Genomic DNA, 21628 nt, shown 5'->3' on the forward strand with positions numbered 1-21628 from the left:
ATATTCCAATGCCACCTTTTTCCTCGCACTTAGAGGCATATGTTGCAATGATAATGTCTGTTTCTAGGGTGCTTAGGTGGTCTTGCAACATGGCGTTTAAGATGCCGTAAGGGAGTAGTTTCGCGTGGTTCGGGAAAATGTCATCGAATCTGATCTCTGGGTAATTTGAATGCGTATTATTAGTAAGCACATCACGAATTTGCACATTTAGTGGTTCAAGTAATGTTTTCACAAATATAATCTGTGGTCTATGAAACCTGGGCCAATGAACAAGAAAAAATAATTCTGGATCGGAGATGAAAATAATATGAGGACGGTTTAATGGTGATTCATATAGCCTTAAGAAGGTCTGAATGGTCAGAAGTTGAAATCGGCATAATATGGGCGGGATTCTTGCTTCCATGTATAATACGGCATTTGCAACGTATTTTGGAAAGCCTAAGAACATACGTAGTGCCTCTCGTTCTAACAAAACTAGCGGCCGAAGCTTGTATGATGGAACACCTGAGAATAAAGCACAGCCAAATTCTAACACCGGACGAGCGTACATTTTATATACCATCAATAGGGATTTTCTGCGCATACCTGTTCTTCGATTGCTTAACTTGCGCAAAATGCCCATTGTACGAGCTCCTTTTGTCGCAATATATTCAATATGTGGCCGCCAGTTAAGATTTTCGTTATCTGTGTTCTGCAGCTTAAACGCCATGATGATAATTATTTTGCGCATTTAGGTCATGGCGCGTACCCACAATGAGGTATGCGCCAAAAAGCGAGCAGTTGTACGCTCATTTAATAACTAAAAATGAGAGACATTTAGTTTCTCTTTTCCCTTTACATCCACGTGGTTCAAACGGCCACGAAAACAAAGATGACATTTTGTTATTTTGATCATTGGTTACTATGCAAGGCATTCAAACGGGTATAAATTGTTTTGAAAATCAGGCCCACACCGGCCTGATAAACGAATCCACAAGAACGTCTAAAGCCTCAAGCACGAAGATGAGATCTCTGACCTCCACTACCTCCAGTGGAGACAAGTAGACGAGACAGATCGGCATGCTAGCCACGGTGGCTGCACGATCGCCGCTCCAGAGTGTTAGCCTACAGTAATTCTAGGAAACTCTGAAGGCCCGGTATGTTCCACCTTACGTTAGCCAAGCTATTAAAAGAAAAAGGAAACAAAGAAAGAGAGAGGAAGAGAAAGAAAGTCTGCGCAGGATACGACCAGTTATTAGACCCACGGTGTTCGGACGTCAGAAATCCGACGGCCGAACACCGTTGATCATATAATCGTATCTTGCACCATGCTACTTTTTAAAATTTTTCTTCTTCTAGCAGCTTGGCTAACGTTTTCTGGGACAGCCGGTATACACCGCATAGCCGTTGCAGCATTGTCTGTCGGTTCCTCGGCAGAGATAGCACTGTGCACGTGACCGCCTAGCCACTTCCAGCGGATCGCAGGGCTATGGCATTGCGTTCTCCTTTACAATTGTTCTCGGCTCTTATCCCGAATCATCACTCGAGAAGCCTGAGCGTATTTATTGTGGTGTGTGTGTATGCATGGGAAGGGGGGGCGGGGCGAGACATGCAAACACGGGAGGAGGACCGATTGAGCCTTGCAGACTCATGTCTTGGATAAAGGTTGGCTATGGTTCACTCACACTAGGCCAACACGACACCGATCTCGGTCTGCCGACTGTTCGTGTCGGTGCCCCTGTCACACTTTATCGACGCCGAACGATGTGTCAGGTCGGCCTAGTGTGAGTGAGCCTTTACGGACAACGGTATAAAAAATTCGCATAAATTTTCGTATACTGTAAGAAGTGGTGAAAGCGTCCATAACGTATGTACACCGCAATCTTCTATGCTCGTTAAGATTCCGCAAGCAACGATGTTAAAAATTACCCTTTCGGTTTCATGGAGCTTTTAATGTGACGTTCACTGGTCTATAGATAGGTTATTTGAAGCAAAGTAGTAATGTTCTTTTCTTCAGCGGTAATTTGACGTAATATTTGGTGCACTTGGCCGGGCGTTGTTGCTTGCCTTAATTACGAAATCTGAATATCACTAGTGCGAACGTGTAGTTATAGAAAAGACATTGGAGAGGCTAATAAGCTTCGTAGATTTTGGTTACGCAGAATTCAAACAGCAACGTTGCAACATATTGAAAAATCCCTGTCGCTAAAACACAATATAGCAATGTCCCATTGGCCGCATACAAATGTCTCACTCGCCGAAGGCACTTGATGGCGGGGGGAGCAACGCTTCGTTGCACTCCGAAATCACTGATGTTACTTTCAGCGCCTAGTTCGCATACCTTGCATGGGCAAGTTGCGTGGGCGGGAGCCTTTCTGGTGTTTAATGTTTACAAAGTCACGTAAGCATTGTAGAAGCTTCATCACTTCAGCAAAGCACGCTGGGCGTGCCATGCACATTGCATCTCCCTCCCGGTGCGTTTGCTTCACATGCTAGGGACGAAGTCTTCGCCACAGGTGGCGCTGTTCGCGAATGTACTTACGACAGTGCTTACGAAAGTGCTTACGACAGCACAAAGGGCAGTGCCTTTCTATTTGAGGTTCGAGGCGGTTGCGTAAGGACAAGGACATGTTGGAACAAATATTATCAACAAGATGAGGCATGCGTTTGCTGCAGCAGAAATCCGGAGAGAACTCAGTGCATCCTAATGCAATGCGAGGCATTCGCCTAGTGAGACCCACAGGCAGCGTAGACCTTCCAGATGCGTCGGGATTTAAAGTGGATAGACGCATTAATCGTTCAGCAGTCTAGGTAAACAAGAGAAGTTTAGAGCAGTGGTGAAAAAAAATAACAGCGAAGAGATTGATTGGACCGGATTCGTTACAGGCATAGCCAGCAGCACAAGGTAGATACATATATTTTAAAGAATAGTACAAAGGTTAAGGAGATGTGTGCAAAATTCCAGACTGCAAAGCATGTATAACATACCTGATTAGCTCAAGCAGGCTATGTGAATATTTGCCACCAGCCCCCTTCAAAGGGGAGTGCCAATAAATCATTATCGTCATCTTGTAGCTTCCTATGCAGGACGCATGGTCCTATAGCGACACTATGAGACGCCCAGGGCTGCGGTGCCTCATTGCGCTCCTTCTCGCCCATGCAGGCACCCTTCGTGGAGCGGAAAACAAGTCTATCCTCAAAAGAATAGGTTCCACAATCGCACAGCAATCCCTGCCACGGTCTCAGCCGACTGAGGCTGGTCCCTCCCCGCTGTCGCCGGTGCGGCACTGTTTTCGCCGCCGGCAAGGAACACGGCGCATCGATCGCGCAGTTCGTAGTGCGCCAGCGTGTGCTCGTCGCTCATGTCTTCGCCGCGAAACGTGAGCGTCTGGTGGGCCGCCCGCAGTCCGGTCAGTTTCTCGATGCCCTGCTTGACGCTGCCGATGGTCGCCCCGAGGCGGCTGTCCACCACCACACATTTGCCTCGTCGAATCCAGACGGACAGCTTCATGGGCTCCGCCTCCTGCGCGTAATGGAGCCGAGTCAGAACCGTGACTTGGAAGCACAGCTCACCCGCACGGACGCGTGTGACAGCGCCCGAAAATATACAAAAGATGATTCCTTTCGTTTTTTGCTCCAAATTTTAAGTCGCTCAAAAGATTGCGCAACGTTCACATTTCAAGGTGCAAATATTCATCTTCTGTTTAGATTTTTCGGAGAATCTGAATAACCCAAAAAGAAGTTCAAATACTAAAGCGGTTCGCAGTAAGTCTAATCGACCACCTAACTCATCGTCGTGGGCGATAGCTCACCGTGAAGCAGCCAGATGCGATTGACAGAAGACTTTCTGCCTGCGCATGTTGTGAGATAAAGGAATAAATATAGCGCGATTATTGCTGAAGGCTGGTTGAATGAGATACTGTAACTGTAGAAACTCGCATACCAGCACAAAAAGAGCGGGTCGTGGAACACGATTCCCTGACGTACTCTCGTCCATTCGGTTGATAGTCATCGCGCGGTTATGTTCATAACATAAGTGGGAGCGGGAGCAGTACCGTTGGCATGGCTCTCAGCCCCTATGTTTTCCCTTCGCAGGCGCTACTTGTCTCCTGGGTTGCCTGATTATCAACCTTAACGCACGGCATCATTGCCTCCGATGTTCAGCATTTCCAGCCGGTCTTGCCCGTTTGCACTTTGTATGCTGCGCCCTTTATCGACATAACTGTATCTGTGCAAATCACCCTGGCTCCCTCTTACGCTCATCGGTGACCATCGCCTGCTGTCAGCTCGATAAAAAGCCGGCCTGTCCCGTCCGCCTTCAGTGGGCACGGGAGTAGTTCCATTTGTATGGCTCTCAACAACTATGTTATCACTTCGCAGGTTTATGCTTCCTTTACTTTGTACGCTAAGAAAAGCGATGACCCATATTTGCATCTGCTACCATGCCCAAGAGTTTTCTGTGAAACCACTTGTATTTTTATATGGCATTTCTTTTGTTGTGCTCGGGGGACGTTGAATTGAACCCTGGCCCTAACACCCACTCTGAATCTCCACCTGACATTGAGTCCTTGCCAGATGACCCCTCTGAGCAGATGAGCATAGTCTTCAAGCTCATAAAAGATATGCATACGCGTTCCTTACAACCGTAAAAGTTCCAGGCCGAGATTACTGCTGGTGTTGAGGCTATAAGAAGTCGACAAAAATCACTTGAATCAAACGTTTCTTGCATTATGAAAAGGCTAGGCGCACTACAGTAAAAGTCTCAAAACATTGATAATGTCAGCCTGAAAGTTTCCAACATAGCAAAAACAACTGAAGTTAGCACTCAGGGTAATCTTTTTGAGTCTCGTTTGAATGAATTGGAAGATCGGTCACCCCGCGACAATGTAATTTTTCATGGTCTCTCTGATAATAATGAGACATGCCAACAGATTCGAATATAACCACATTAATTAGTAGTATTACCAACCCACTTCCTGCAGACGCAATTCAACGTGCCCACCGCCTAGGTTCGTATGCGCCTAATAAATCCCGTCCTGTCATTGTGAAATTCGCAGACTTCAAAACCTAAGAACAACTTCTCTCTCTGGGCAGCCAATTCAAGCATAAGAACATCAATCTCAGTGAAGGTTTTTCTGTTGCTCCACGAACCGCGCGAAGAAAACTGATTGCATTCGGTAAGAGCCAAGCCTCTTGTGAACCGTTTAAACTGCGATATGATAAGTTAATCCTGAACGGAAAATCGTACATGTACAACGCCACTTCAGAACAAATTGCAGAACTCAAGCTACCTAGTGATAATATTGCGCGGGTATATCCTGTTCCGCCACGTCCTCTGATCTAGGAAAGCGCGAGGGGCAGTGGTTTATTTTCTTCATTTACTCAAGTTTCAGTTTTATATTCTAACGTCAGAAGCACCTACAACAAATATGATTCTTTATCTTCTGCAATTAACACATGCTCTGCGAAAATCACTGCGCTTTCTGAAACATGGTTACCTGCGCATGTCACTGACACAGAAGTATTTCACGGTGCTGTGCACTTTCGTGCTCATCGCTGCGATCGTAGTGCGTGCAGAGGAGGTGGCGTCCTTTGGCCAATTTCAAATGACATTCTGTCTTTTCCGTACAAGCGACAATCTAGAGGCTGTCTGGGTTCCCGTAATTCACAAAAAATTCATCCTAGGCGTCTACTATGGCTCATCCTCTGCACAAGCTACGTTTTTCCATGACCTACACGACACTACAAACCTCGTGCGCATGCGATTTTTTTCATCTCCCATCCTACTTCTGGGCTATTTTAATCTTCTAAACATAACCTGGAAAGATCAACCTTCTTCACTACCTCCCTTTTCGGTACAAGCTAACGAGTTTTTAGAATTGTGCGCAGTTTTTTCATTGTCACGACTAGTAACACACGTGTAGCTTCTAATGCTGCAAGCACCCTTGACCTGATTTTGACATCCCACCCTGATACAATCTCGGAGATTGCACGCCTACCTGGTATACGCGATCACTGCCTACTTGCATTTTCAATTAACGCTTTAACCCACAAGCCAAATAAAATAATAAATACTATACATATCTACAAAAAATAATTAACTTTACTGCCATAAATAAAGAATTACCTGCATTTCTTGACCTTTCCTATCGAATTTTCAAAATCGTTCGCTTCAGCACAATTGGGAAGTACATTCCATCCCGCATCATTACCTCCAATTCTGATGCGCCTTGGTACAATAGCCATCTTAAGCGCCTATGTAACCGCAAAAAACTTCTATATCGCTCCCCAAAACACTCGCTAACTGCCACACGCTGGTCTGCTTATAAGTCCGCATTCGACACATACGTAACAGCCCTAAAGAATGATAAATCTAACTTTCTATCTCACGTACCTCCTTCAATGTTAAAGACTAAAGTTAAAAAGTTTTAGGGTGTAATCAACCCCTTGCATGATGAGCACCTAACCCTGGAAGACCGATTGGGCATTCTTATACCTAAGGAATAGTGCGCTGCCACCCTTATGACGCAATTGTGGAAAGTTTTTCCGTCCCCTACGATGACTGCCTACTATCAGTACTATCATGTAGTTATGCATGCAGCGATCGTGGATACGGCTGGCGTCGCGTCGCACAAAAACCATTTTGCAGTAATTTTTTCTGCGGTTATCCACGGAATGGAACCATTTTCCTGGTGAAGTCGTGTCCATTTACAATAACCAAAGATTTTGAGCAGTTCTAGCTAACATTGTGTAATTGAAGCATTTTTTTTGTTGTTGTTTACTGTATGGTTGTAACCTAAGTACTTTTGTATTCACCGCTTTACTATACTAGTTTGCTACCAATTTATCATGACGCTGTTAACCCTAGATAAAACTATATAATCAGAATCCTTTGTACTTAAACGTTCTAACTGCTTATATTTGTTTCTTTTCTCAGTTGCTGTAACTCACTCCCATCTTTAATGTCATTGGCCCTGAGGGTATAAATAAATAAATAAATAAATAAATAAATAAATAAATAAATAAATAAATAAATAAATAAACAAACAAACAAACAAACAAACTATCGAGCTGTTAATCGTCCACGGCTCACTTCGTGTGAGCTTTACTGAGGATTCGAATATATATTTTGTCTTACACTTGCCTTAAAATTATAGCTGATGCAGTACTTGCAAATACGGTCGTAACACCTGTGCCCGGGCCTAAAACTCAAGAGCCATTTAAAGAAAGAAGCAAGAAAAGAGAAATACCTGCAAATTATTTGGAAAATCGTATTAAGCGCGCCAATCCAGAGGAGGAAATTTTCGCTTTTTTTAAACGAACTGATAGGGGAAGGTAGTGGAGCGCACATGAGAAGACTTTATATAGATTCGGCTGGACCTGCACGCACCAAAGCGCACTGCAGCCCACCGTTAAATGACCGAGTGCTGCAAGCAGTGCTCGGCTGGTGCAAATACTTCGTGGCATGCAGGACAGCACGCAGAAGAGGGAGGAATCACACTGTGCGCGAACAAAAATGGCCCGTCACGTACCGAGTGAACCACTAACGTTAAACTGGTGAATGGACTCAAGGACATGGTTACTGCACTCAGGACGCTATTTCTGCTAGTGTTAAGTTTCATGCATCCAGTACTGCAAAGAGAACTAAGAACTATATTCCAAAGCTTGCAAGACTGCTTGCTTTGCTACATTCAAAGGAAAACTGGCACAAACCAAACTGTACAAGAGCTTCGTTGGCCGGCGACTTCACAAGTAACTGCTTCCAGTCAACCAGCGTCGGCGTAAGCAGCGTCTCGTTGAAGCTTGCGCAGTCCGAGACGGAAAATCGAAGGAAGGAAGCAGGAATAGACAGAAAGACAGGGAGGTTAGTCAGTTCTCAGACCGGCTCGTTGGCTGGCCCACTGCTTGTACTGTTCCCGTGTGGAAAAGTCCCCCTTGGTGCTTTGTTAAACAATTTACTTCAGCGCACGGAATAAGAAGAATTGCCGGCTTTAAACTGAAATCTGGCGGATTCCCCGCAGTACTGGCCCACGTTATACACATATTGTCAGATCATCAAGAATGCCGGATTTGTGGCGTCTGCGGCCCCTTCCTGACTTTCGTCCCCGAACGTTCTTCACGAGAGGGGATAAGACGTGCGACTACGCATGATACTCAACGTACTGTTGAGAAACCCGCAGTGGAACTTACATCCAGAACTACGGGTGTGGGATCGCCTCCGCGCATGCGTAGGATGAGGTTAAGTTGGCAGCCGTCTCTGAGACCGCACTCTTCGAGCGTGTCGCTGTCAGCCAGCGCTTGGTACCGATAGACTAGCAGCTGCTGGTCGACTGGTACCAGCAGTATATCCTGGAGAAGCAGCTTCAAATCTAGGATGCTGTCGCTGGCGAAGGCCTCCACGTGGGTCACCTTGTCCATGATCGACCGCACTGTCAGCTGTAGCGGTTCCCTCGACGTCTGCGGAAGATGCGGTTGACAAGATTTGGGACACGCGCCATTGCACACACCTCTGCCAGGCACGGCTTGCTGGCCCGATACAGCTTTTTGTTGCTCAATACATGCTACATAAAAGTGTTTTTCGGAGCGCGAAAGATGCCCGCGAATACACGCAAAGTGCCTCAAGCGGCCAGTCGCGCGGCAATTTTGCTAGTATTTGCAGACTTCTTTGACGCTCGGAAAAACACGTTTATGTAGCACGTATTGAGCAACAGCAAGCTGGATCGGGAGTTTATGTTGCTCTACGAGTTTCTCACTGACACTTTTTATGTAAATATAATATGTGACAAGTTATTTATTTTTAATTAAGCCTAATTATGTAATTAGGAAAAATACAAGAAATTGTCGGAGTATCTCAAAGCGACAGCAAATAACCTTACCCTTATTTAAGTCCAGCTACGTGGCATTTACATATTTTTAAATTTTAGTGCATGATAGTTGGGACACCTTGCACAAAATGTATATCGTGTCTGTGAAAACAGTGCCATCGATGGAAAACCTATCTCACTAAAACTGCAGCACCATTAAAAAGAAAAATTGGCTCACCATCCCCACCCTGCGAAAGTGGATGCACATCGAAGCTGTTGAAAACTACCACTGCAACTACTGAGAGATGTATGTGATGCTTTATTGTTTAGAGTAATGGGAGTAATGGGTAATTTTGACAGCACGCCGCCGCCCATAGAGGTGCTACAACAACATTGAAATCAGTTGCTAGGTTGCTTCCTTCATATACGAAAGGCTAGGGGTGTCACTCCCTACGACGCAAGCTGCCGTCGGCGCGGCTGCTTGCGCAAGACTAATCTTTACCAGGAAACATATGCGGCGAGCTTAAGTGCTTGGCATTGTTATCAGACGCGCCTTATCATCAATTATGTGGCTCAAATAATTGTTTTGTGCCTGTTCTATATTGAAACACATGCTGTTGTGCATGTTGTATACATGATTCCAAAGTAAGTATGCACTGCTGAGTGCTTGACGCTCCTGCACTACGGGGGTACGAGCAACTGCCCTGCGCTGCCGCCGGGATGGGCCGATATTTTCGCTGACGGATAGTGTAACGAAAAATGCCGACCAACTAGAGGCTTCGCTGTAGAAATAACAGCCAGCCAGCCCAAGGAAATAAACATGAATGCTAATGGGAACAAATATCTAGAGGGTCAATAGTAGTTTGGCAATTCCTTATGGAAAAACGGACAGAGTGCGCAATGTATATTATAGTATGCTTAATTAAACAGATGTGCGAAAAAAATGATTGTGACTGGTTTAAAGTGCATTAGATGCATAGTTGTTTCTGTCTTCTACGATAAGTTTGCATATCCATAAAACAACGGGAATGTTACATTTCACAAGAAATAAAACATAAATAAAATAAATTTTTGGTAAAACTACGAAACTTGATGAAAAAAAAAATGCATGAGGATATTGACTTACAGCTTCGTGATCTCCGTACAGGTCGTCGTCTCCATTACTTCCACCAGGCAATTCAGCCACCTGCCAAAACAATACAGACAGCGTTGTTTATACAAAACTGTTTTGTTTTGTACGGATACGGCGGCTCCTGTATCTACAAGTGCCAGGAAGGCGATTCCTTCGACAGAGACTTCAATTACGTTGGCTAGAGAGAGACGAGGACTTGGGCATTGCGACGTGGACGCAGTTCGTGCCTCGGGAACTGCGGCCATCAGTTTTCCTGCTCGATGGACACGGGACGGCGCCGCATCGGAGAAAGCGAGCGACGACGGAGAGGCGGTTGGGCGGTCAGGGGAAACGGAAGAGGTAGGAAGGCTGGAAGGCGAAGAGGAAAACGGAGCGGCGAAAGGTGGCGCTCGCCGGATGTTCTGAAGAGGAAGCATGCCACGACGACAATGGCGCGCCACGTGACCAGCACCACCGCAAGCAAAACATATTGGGCGGTCATCGAAGGTGCGCCACTGGTGTGGGTAAGGTCCGAGTCGCGGTTGAGGATTCGGAAAATGCTGTCGGTCGGGCAGCGGCATAGGAGGAAAATGCCGTCGGTCGTAAAGCGGCATAGATGGCGGCAAAAATGTCGGTGGTCGATGCATAGAGGGCGGCAGGGGCGATTGTGGACGAGATCGGGAAACTGCTTCAGCGTAAGTGAGAGGAGCCGTGACTGGTGTCTGCTCAACGGCTGGAGGAACGGCTTGAGATACTTGTTCTTGAATGAAGTCGCGGATCGTAGGATGCAAAGCAGGTGGTGGCTCCTGGACAGAAGATATCAAAGATAGCTGGCGGGAGACCTCTGCGCGAACGAATTCCTGGATTTTTACGAAGAGAGCAGCATGGTTTTCGTCGACTCCAAGGCTTGATAGAGAGTCGGCGGGCGGGGTGGGACGTCGGGTGTGAAGCCGTTGCCTGCGCAACTCGTCCTAACTCTGGCACAATTCTATCACTTCAGCGACAGTGTGAGGACTCTTAGATAATAACATTTGAAATGCGTCGTCCTGAATACCCTTCATTATATGCTTGATCTTCTCCTCCTCTGACATCGACGCATTCACCCGTTTGCAAAGGTCGACAATGTCCTCAATGTAGCTCGTGAAGTTTTCTCCGGCCTCTTGGGATCGTGTGCGCAAACGTTGTGCTGCACGAAGCTTTCTTACTGCAGGCCGACCGAAAACTTGGGTAAAGTTGGTCTTGAAGACCAACCACGAAGAGAGGTCGGCTTCATGGTTTAGAAACCATAGTTTCGCAACGTCCGTAAGATAAAATGCGACGTTTCTCAACTTGGTAACGTCGTCCCACTGGTTATGGGCACTCACTCGCTCATAAGACGAGATCCAATCTTCAACGTCTTTGTCATCTGTGCCGGAGAAGATAGGGGGATCTCGCTGACGCAAGGCACCGGCACAAACCAAGGTGGCCGGCGCCGTTGGAGGAGCTGGAGGAGCGCGTGCGTCGTCGGGCATGATGGGGGGTAGAGTGCGTCTCCGAAGTTCCAGGGTGGTCGAAACCCAGCACCTCCACCACTTGCTAAGGGATGTATTAGCAACGGGCGCGAACGGGTAGCCGTCACAAGCGTTCGGCGAAAAGACAGCAACCACGAGCTCATGCCGGTAGCGATGGTGCTGTGGCGCAGGCAGGCTACTATTCTTCGTTGCAATAGGAATATTTCACTACAAAAATCTATGGGTTCATCTAAGTACGTCCCAAGTTCCGTGGCAGATATGACGGGAAAAACTCTCGCGTGTACCTTTTGCTGAAAATATATGATGCCATCGGCGTCGCCAATGAAAAATGCACTAAGTTGAAGATCAGCTGTTAACTCTGAAAAAAAAAGAAAAAAAATAGCGAGAAAAGAAAATATTCTATATCGAAGTTCGCTAAAGCACGTTGGCGGGCTGGTTGTGTGCGATTCATGATAACACAGTGTAGCGCGGCTGGACAGAGGTCAAATTGTGTGCGTCGAAGTCTTGTGTGTCCTGGTCCAGTCGCACTGCACTGTGTTATGTATCGAAAACAGCAGTAGCAGCTTGTAATAAGTTGTAAGAAGGTTTACAAGTTGTATGGCCCACGGCCATACCACTTCTAGGCTTGCTTCTGCGCAATCGGGATTTTCTCAGGGCTCTGTACTAGGGCCATTACTGTTTTTGATTTTTATAAATGATTTGGTTAAGGATCTTCCTGTTGAAGCACGGCTTTTCGCTGTAGACGGTATTACTTATAAAAAACTCCGCACTCCGGCAGACCTGGAATTGTTAAACAATGCGTTAGATTGCATACAGACATGGTGTTCGACGTGGCAAATGAATGCTAACATTAAGAAAACATTGGCAATGCAAGTAACACGTAAGGTCCAATCTCTTACGTTTACTTACTTCCTCAATGGTACCAGCCTATCTGAAGTATCAGGTTACAAGTACCTGTGGATACTAATTATACTCATGGTCTTCGTTGGAATGATCACGTGACCTGCACAGTTAAGAGAGCTATGAAATGCTTAGGATATTTACGCAGATCTCTAGGCAAATCAACGACAAAAATTAAACTCTTGGCCTATGAAACTTGTATAAGAGCGATCCTCGAATATGCCGCAATAGTTTGGGACCCCATACAAAAACTAACATCCAAGAACTCGAGAAAGTGCAGAGGAAATTTGTCAGATTTATTTATAACTTCTATAGCAGGAAAACGTCCCCTACACCTTCAGCAAAACTTTAAACTGCGCGATGAAGACAGGAAATGAACAGAAACATAGATGCACACACAAAGCGCAGACATCCAACTGGCTTCACTTCGTGAGAGCAGGGAACTTATAACGTTCTACAAAACAGAAAAACAAGGAACAATCGCGATGAAATTGTGCACGAGGCAGTAACGAAAAATAGCACGGCCACATGTGCTTTAAGAGCGTGGGAGAGTCCTGATGTGCCCATCTAAGAATTCAACTTCCTTTCTTGATAGTGTTGAAGAAGGTGAGCTAACGCAGTTGTCACCCCTTTTTGCGACGTCTACCCTAAAGCCCTTTTACAGAGTCAATTGCAGAGCTTGCAGACAAGGCGGCATCGTGATAGATTAAAACCTTTTTATTTACTGTATCATGATAAATTAAGAGATACATAAGAATTTATACTTCCAACTAGTACAGCGACGGCAAACTCGGTCCTTCCACTCTATGAAAGTCAGTGAATATCTGCTCAAAACGAATGCTTTTAAAAACTCGTTCTTCCCGTGTACAATCCGTAACTGCAACGACGTGCCCGCTGAGCTGGCCGGAACTATTTCGTCCTTTGGGTGCGCACTTGATTGTTTGCAATAATAGGTTTCAGTGCTTTCCTTACATCTGTCACGCGTATGTGTCATGCCTTTTCATTTGTGTGCGTTTCTTTCCCATTCTTGCTTTCGATAATTTAGCTGCGTAAATAAATGTTCACATTGTTTTGCGCAGTGCCGAGTGCTGTCGCGTGCAGCGTTAAGATGCTGTTGATGCGGAATTTTTGTATACGTGTATTGTTTCACTTATTCGCGTATTGTTTTGTACTGCTGGCCTGAGACTAAGGCCGGCAGTATGTACCAGATAAATGAATGAATAAATAAATAAATAAATAAATAAATTACTTGACTAAGGAAATTTCATTTGGGATTGTACATGAGCTCTATGCTTGCACTTCCCTTGTGCTGATTGCACGGCGCGTTTTATAGAACGTGTTGTCCCTGTAGGTGGCTCTCGCATGCATGTGGCTCTCGTCCCAAATGTTCCGTCTATTCCTTTTTCATAAGTTACTTCATCACCCGCTGTTACGCAACAAACTTATTTCCCCGCCTCCGTATGTATCGCCCAGACTAGATCACATTTATAAGGTCAGGATTCTATTACGCAGATCCAACGCTTTCTTGCAGTCATTTGCACCACGCACTTCCAATTAGTGGAATCGCCTCCCCGCCTGGACTTCCACCATCGCAGATCACCAATTGTTCAAGAATGTCATAGCTAGCACTGTATAACCAGCAGCCTTTTTCTTCACATTGTTCAACCTGTACTCACGAACGCCATAGTTAACTTAGTTATCTAGGTGGCATTTGGTATTTGTTTTCCAGTATATATATATATATATATATATATATATATATATATATATATATATATATATATATATATATATATATATATATATATATATACCTTGCTGCTTTATTACCTCCAGCTTGTTTACCCATTTTGCTTGTAATCACTCCCCTCTATACTGCCGCAATGGCGCTGAGGGTACGCTAAATAAATGAATAAATACATAAATAAATATACAAGAAACAGACCTTTAGACGACCCCTGAATCCATTGTTCAAAAGTAGCGCCACGCCGTGTATGACTGGATGGATGCTATACGCATCCACTTTGAAATGGTATAAATAATAATAATAATAATAATAATAATAATAATAATAATAATAATAATAATAATAATAATAATAATAGAGGGGCGGTGGCTTGCACCATCCAATTTTGATCTAACGCGCCACGGCGCCATCTGCAGACGGTGCGTCGTGTGGCTTCGTGCAAGCTAAGTAAGTAAGTAAGTAAGTAAGTGGTCCTGATCCCTTTTGACTCAGGGCAGGCGTTTGTCAACGCCACAGGAGATGTTCAGAGGACAAGAAGGAAAGAATGAAAGAAGGGAAAGAACATAAAACGCAGGTTTGTCACTGTCACTGTCTGCGAGTCCGTCTGGCTGGTCCGGCTTGTTGTGTTCTAGGCTCCAGTCGCCTCGGATTTCACCTAAGCCACAACAATCCAATCCGCCAGCCATACCGGTTCAAGTCAGTGCGTCCCAGCTGCGTCGCTACCTGGTTGGCCTTCTCTCTTAGGAGCTCTTGTAGCTGAGGTGGTCGGCATCAGCGGCCACTCGCTGTGACTGGGCGGCTCTAGCCGGGCGATGTCTGTCTGGGGATTTCCTTCACCTATTCGGCTCGCCTGCTCAGTCGTTCCCACTGTTCTAGCCGGATCTTCGTAGTCTCGACGCGTGCAGTTCGGTCCTCCTCGGTGAGACCAGTCAGCGCCAGGCTCTCAGCCAGGGGGCACGGCCGGGGAACTGCGGGAAGTCTAGGACATTGTTGTAGCACGTGAAGAAGGGTTTCTTCTGGTGCACCGCACAAGCGGCACGTCGGATCCACGCCGAATAGTTCGTGTCGGCGTTGGTTTGTGAGGAGAGCGCCAGTGCGGGCTTGAAACAGCAGGGCGCTGCCTCTATCTCCTCGGTAGTCTGGTGATGGGCATGGTGCCGGCTTGTGGTGGTAATATAGTGCCAGGCTTTGCTTTTTTGCCACTGTCTTGCGCCAGATCGTTTTTTCAGCCTCATTGATTTCCTTGACGACTGCCTTGCGCCAATCTGCCTCCGTCTTAGTGTCGTGTTGTTTTGAATTTTCGCTGTATTTCGTGTCTAGGGACGTGTATTTCCGAATCCAAGCCGTCTTGATGTTTTTGTATCTTAGGTGTAGGTACATTCTGCGACTGTAATTTGTGTTTGTCATGAATTTGAGTCTGCCGGCATATTGTAATTTGGACCGCGCCTCCCTTGCCTCGTACGAGGACCAGCTCATTTCACCGCTTACTGCTGCGTTTGCAGTGGCTATGCTGCCCCCTAACAGCCAACGGCCTAGTTCTGTTTGGTGGCGCTCCAGGCATTTTATGGTTTCACTGGAGTAGGCCAGCACATCGTCTGCGTATGTTGTCGCTGGTACTGCTACTCCCTTCCACAGTGTGCGTCCGACCGTGTATGGGTTATATGAATGCCTGGCCAAGTGCCAGATGCGGCCTTTGAGGCGATTAGATTTTTTTACTAGTGCTTTTTGATGCGGATCCAGAAAGCTTGGTTGGTCACTGAGGGTTATGCCGAGGTATTTGTATTCCGATGTTTTTTTGACGAGGTTCCCTTGGAGGGTGAATTCATTGTTAGTGTTGCTCGTATTTATCCCCATCCACTGTGTTTTCTCTGTGTTAAACCTTAGCTGGTCGGTTCCTGTGACTTGGGAGCAGATGTCGAGCTGGTGTTGGAGGTCAGCTGCTGATTCTGCTAGCAGCACAATATCGTCCGCGAATGCCAGACATGAAATTTTGGTGTATTCTTCCTGTTTGTCGGTTGTTATCGTGGACAGGCGGAGGCCTGGTCCTTCATTGTCTAATGTTTGGAGTAGTCGTGTGATGTATATGTTGAATAATGTTGGGGACAACGGGCATCCTTGTTTTAGTCCTATCTTTTGCTCGATTTTCTTCGACCTTAGTTCTTGTAGTGTGTACTCTGCTGTGCAATTCGTGTATAGGTTCTTGAGCAGGTCTATGCTTTTACTATCTAGTCCAATGTTCAGTAGTTTTTGCCAAAGCCTCGAGTGGGGCACACCGTCATAGGCCCTTTCCATATCGAGGAAAGCCAGATATAGTGTTGATTTTTCCTTATGTTTCATCTCCATAGCCTGGGTGAGAGTGAATATATGATCACTTGTCCTGCGGTTTAGTCTGAAGCCGTTTTGAGACTCTGTGAATATGCTATTCGATTCACAGAACTTTTGTAGTCTTCTGTTGAGGATTGCGCTGAACAGCTTTTGTACGTTACTCAGTATAGATATTGGGCGATATGAATTTAGTTGTTCAATTGGTTTTCCTTTGCCCTTGTGTACGAGGATCACTTTTGCCTCTTTCCAAGCTGGTGGGATTTGACCCGAATCAAGGATGCTGTTGAAGTAGTCTCGTAGTACCTCTCTTGCTTTTGTCTTTAGTGCTTTTAGGAATTCGTTGGGGATATCATCAGGGCCTACTGCTTTTTGGTTTTTAAGGTCGCTGATGCTTCGTTTCAGTTCTGTTGTGGATATCGGGCTCAGTAGGCTATGTTCTTTTTTTCCTCTCTTCATCTTATCAGTTGCTGTGTTTAATGGCTGTGGTGTGTGATCTTGTGGATTGTCTTGGAGTGTTTTGAAGTGTGATGTCAGGTGTATTTCCATCTCTTCTTGTGTTTTCAAGACAAGTACAGACGCAGTGTGTAGAGCAGTTGTTTTCATTGTGATCTCTTTTGGTTGGAGAGAGTCAATATACATCCAGAACCTTTGACTGTAATGTTTTCGTTCCTTTATTATGTGGCTTTCTTCTTGTTTAAAGGTGGTGTCGACTTTTTTGGCTACTAAGTGTTTAACCTTTTGTTTCTGGTTTAAGTAGGCTTGCCATGCATTGGCTTTCTCAGTGGTTTCCTTTTCATTTGTATGGCGGTGTAGTCTGGATAGTCTTTTCCGTTTTGATATCTCTTCTTTAACTTCCTTGTCAAACCAGGGTGTTGGTCGCGTTCGGGTCGTCCCTTTTGTCTTGCCAATAGTTTTATCTGCCACTTTTACACATTCTTCTATGAACTCTTCATAGGTCTGGGTGTTTTCTATTTTTTCTTCTAGTTGTGATGCGAACGCTTCCAATTTGTCTTTGTCTCTCATCTTCCAGTGTCTTGCTGTGTGTGTTGTCTTTTTGTTTTTCGTGCGAGGTGCAAGGGTACCTAGAAGTATTTTAATTCTATTGTGGTCGCTACCACAGCTGTCTGTTTTGTCTTCGTCAATATGCATTGATATTATTTGAATGTGTTGTGCGGTGGAGTATTTGTTGTATAGCACATAGTCAATGGCTGATTTTTGAGAGTGTCGTGTCCACGTGTAGGTGCCTCGGCAGGTAGGGTCTAGGTTTGCTATGGACAGGTGGCATTCTTCCACTAGTTTGCGGAAGCCCATTGCATCCTTTTCTTTGCCTTCAAGCTCCATTATATGGCAGTTGAAGTCTCCCAGGAGGATAACAGGGTGCCCACTGTATTTTTGTTGGATATCCTTTGTGATGCATTCATATATTTTTCTATTCCATTCGTCTTCTTCAGATGTTGTAGCCATGTATAACACACATAGATATACACTGCGTTTCTCTATTTCTAGTTTTATCCACATGTGTTCTTGACACGAATTTTGGTCCTCTCCAGTGATTTTCTGGGTGGCTTGTGCAAGGAATCCGACTCCTCCTCCACGTTTGGTACCCCTTTTTCTGTTTTGGCCATACCATTCTAGACCGTTGTGTTTATAGGGCTCCTCGTCATCTCGAAGGTGTGTTTCAGTCAGCGCATATAAATCAATTTTCTGTTGGCTGATTTGACGTTGGACTTCTTCCCATTTCAGTCTGCTGCCACCTTGCATGTTTAGTAGGCAGATGGATAGGTTCTTTTGTTTGTCTCCTGGTTTTATTTTGTGTTTTCTTTTTGGGTGTAGTGGGTGTTGTTTGGATTTTGTTGTGGGTTTCTGATTCTGCGTGCTGTCCTGGCTAGCTCGATCCTCTTCTGTATGTTTTACAGGCGACTTCGTGTTCAGCCAACCGTCGTTGTCTTCATCTTGAGTGGTCTGTTGGCTGTGTTCTGTTCTGTTGTCTTTTTTTATCTGTGAGGCTAGTGGCAAGTGTTTTTGTTTGGCTTTAATGAGGCACTTTACCAGTGGCGTCTTGTTTGGCCTAACTGGCCAAGTGCCGTTGTCATGGCTTTCAATAGTGTCCTCACTGCCCTCTGGCCTGTATCGTTGGGGTGTCGGCGGTTTTGTGATGTGGTTGTGTGTTCCCGGGAGTTGTTTCCTAAAAAAGGAGTTATTTTTTGGGCTAGTAGGGAGCTCACACGGTCTCCTGCTGCTTCAGTATAGTGTATGTCGTTGAAGCTGCCTTCGTTGAGGTCATCCCGTGTTGCAATAAATTCTACACTGCGACCGAGTGAGGCACATATGTTGTTGATTTGCTGGTTCCATTTGCAACATGCTGCTTCTGCTTGGTGGCCTCGTGACTTCGGCTCTGGAATGGCACTTATGATGTAGTGGTGTTGGGGTGCCTTTTTGCTCCAGGATGTTAATTTCTCTGTGAGCTGTTCGATGGACTTTTCAGCTCCTGTGTCACTTAGTGCTTCGACAGTACCAACGTGTAATACCAGTTGCAGCCTGGTGTTGGAGGAATCTGCGCGTGCAATTTCTCCTTCAGCTCGAAGGAGTGTTTCGTGTGTAGTTGCTCCCGATTTGGTAGTTATGCGCAGCCTCCGGTCCTTGATTTTCTCGTAAAGGTGTTTTTTCAGTCGATGAGCATTTGAGTCACCAAGCACCACCGTCTGGTAACGCTGGGGTGAGCTGTTGCTGAGTTGCTCTTTTGGCTGTTTGCGGGTCTTTTGTTTAGGCATTTGGTTGAAGGGGGGGTGCTGTTGGGTTGTATTGTCTCCATTTTTTCCGTTCTTTTTCTTACTGACTTTGGTCCATGGGTCTGCATTTGTTTCTGGTTCTTCACTCTCCTTTGCATTTTCTTTGTTTTCATATTGTGTTTGATAGCTGCTTTGACTGGGTGAGGGGTCCTGATTTTCTAGTAGCACTCTGTTGTTTTTTGGGTTTTCAAGTGTTTGCCAGTTTGTCGTTGGTGGGATATTTTCTATCTTGCTGAACTTTTCGACCTCGGCTCGAAGCGCTGTCACCTCCTCTGACAGCCGTTCGCGTTGTTCGCGTTCGGCTTTTAGCAACTGTAGTATTTCTTGTCGTTCTGTTTTGCTCTCGATCTCGGATTTCTCCCAATTTGTTCTCAATATTTCGATTTCAAGGCTGCACTCGGCCCTCACCTTTCTTTCTTGTTGCGCTATTATCGATTGTAGTGTAGAAATCTTCATGCAGAACTTGCACGTGAAGCTCTTACCGTGGGCCTCCTCTATGGTGCAGAATGGGGAGTCCTCCAGGAAGAACCAGCTGTCGCAGCCTCCGCATTGAACCATTGGCTCGTCGTTCGTGGTCATCTTCTTAGACGTGCCGCGGTGTGGCCTGCCCATGTTGCTCCTCGTCCAGTGTCGGCTGGTAGGCGCGCGACCGGCACGCACTTGTTCGTCTCTCTTCCGAGGGCTGTGGATGATCCGCCGTCGACTTGGGGGGGTTACGCGAGAGATGGCAGCACAAACGTTATATTCTGACTGCGGAGCTTTTAGCACAAGCAGTCTGTTTACAAAACCGACACGGAACGGAACTCCTCAAGGCCTCGAACCCCTGATGTTAGTTGAGGTGCTTCCATGCAAATCATGGCCAGAGCATAACTTCGGAAGACGTCAGCCTACTTATTTTCTTTCACCCTAAACATCTACTACAAATTTAACGTGTGCAAGCTCAGCGGCCGATCTCAAACTTTGGACAAATTATATCTACGATTTTAACAGTCTGGTTTTTGCATGCCACACAAAAATTGTTTCTTTTCGCATTTCGGACAATTAACGCCGTCCTACACATGCAGAATATTTAGCACGCTGGCGAGTAGCAGCAGACTAACGACCGATAGAACGCTGGCCCGACCACTCACTCGAACTGTGTAGCTTGTATATAAGTGTCGAAATGAAAGAAGCGATAGCTTGTACGCACCGTCCTTCCTGTGGGGAACGGTATCGCGAAGGAGTCCATGCTGCTTCGAGCCGGCTAGCGCTGCTGCAGCTTCCTCGCACCCGCCAACACCACGAGTTCACTCCTACAGCTGACGCCAGCGTGCGCGTTTTCGGGCAACGTATCCCGGCGCACATGCAGCACGCGATGCTAGCTCGACCGCACCGCCGAACACCGATGCCCCTTGGCGACGGTCGTCGTAGTTGTTCTGCTGGTCTGGCCGGTGAAGATTATTGCACCACCATACCGGAACTCTCTTTTAATAGAAACGCCGAAACGCCTTGAACCGGAAAACAAATGGAATAGCGTTACGGGCGGAGTATCAGCTTATGGGCGACGGCAGCGTCAACTTCCTGTTGCCGTCAACCCCTCCCACCGCAATGGATTTCATTCAGAGAACCGAGTCGCGCATGCTTCCGCCATTTCGTTCCAACCTATGCGGTAAAGCTAGTCATCGCGCGCGCAGGGGAGAGAGAGAAGAAACTTTATTATAAAGTGAAAGGATTTATGTAGTTGGGGCCTCAGTCCAGCAGGGCCCCAATGGCTGTCGCTACCGCTCGTGCTCGTCGTATCAGGGCCAGAAGCTCGGAGCGACGGAGAATCGCCTCCCACTGCGCATATGTTGGTTGGGGGGATTGTGGAAGAGGGATGTCCTTAGGTAGTTTTTGGCACTCAATCGTGACGTGGAACGTCGTCGGTGGTGCACCGCAGCCTGGGCAGGTGGTAGGATATAAGGTTGGGGAGAGCTTGTTGAGAAGGAGGAGGTTCGGATATGAGTTGGTTTGAAGCCGTGTCAGGGATACGGCTTCATTCCGGGAGAAGGATTTGGGAGGAGGGTGATATTGCAAGCGTCCTAGTCTGTAAAAGTCTAGAGTGTCCCGGTATGCGTTGGGCAAATTCTGGGAGGCTTGATATGGGTTGCTCGCCTCACTGCCAGGTGCCCGGCAGGTTAGCTCTCGGGCAGCCGCATTGAGCGCGGTCATTGCCCGACAGCCTTCCACAAAGTTCTACATTATTCGCGTCGCGCACACATGCAATCAGATTACACAAGGTTCGGTGACAGACAGCGTATGGAACCATCGATAACATTCCAGAAACTTCCGATACATGTAGGCGTGCCCTGCGCTGTGCGATAGCATTTGTTAGGCGATGAAACGTGGTCGCCCGATAAAAATAAACAAGTACAAGTGTCAAAATTTCTGCGCTTACTCACACAGGCCCCAAACGTATTCTGATTAAGCCCTCTGGAACAACA

General features: G+C 46.2%; 1 protein-coding gene across 2 annotated transcripts in view; it reads right to left on the reverse strand.

The window, feature by feature from the left end:
- Positions 1-2859: 2859 nt before the first annotated feature.
- Positions 2860-21628, reverse strand: part of LOC135919829 (uncharacterized) — a 44418-nt gene continuing 25649 nt past the window's right edge. Inside the window, exons 1-4 of one of the 2 annotated variants that reach the window (XM_065453776.2) lie at positions 20356-20648; positions 9910-9969; positions 8170-8436; positions 2860-3502 (exon numbers count right to left, since the gene is read on the reverse strand). In XM_065453776.2, coding sequence (XP_065309848.2) covers positions 3176-3502; positions 8170-8436; positions 9910-9969; positions 20356-20394 — 693 coding nt within the window. In that variant the 5' untranslated portion in view covers positions 20395-20648 and the 3' untranslated portion in view covers positions 2860-3175. Of the gene's footprint in view, positions 3503-8169; positions 8437-9909; positions 9970-20355; positions 20649-21628 lie in introns of those variants that run through there. The other variant, XM_070537849.1, reaches the window with a different exon arrangement.

This window comes from Dermacentor albipictus, chromosome 4 (genome assembly GCF_038994185.2).
Source record: "Dermacentor albipictus isolate Rhodes 1998 colony chromosome 4, USDA_Dalb.pri_finalv2, whole genome shotgun sequence".
Taxonomy (NCBI): Eukaryota; Metazoa; Arthropoda; class Arachnida; order Ixodida; family Ixodidae; genus Dermacentor; species Dermacentor albipictus.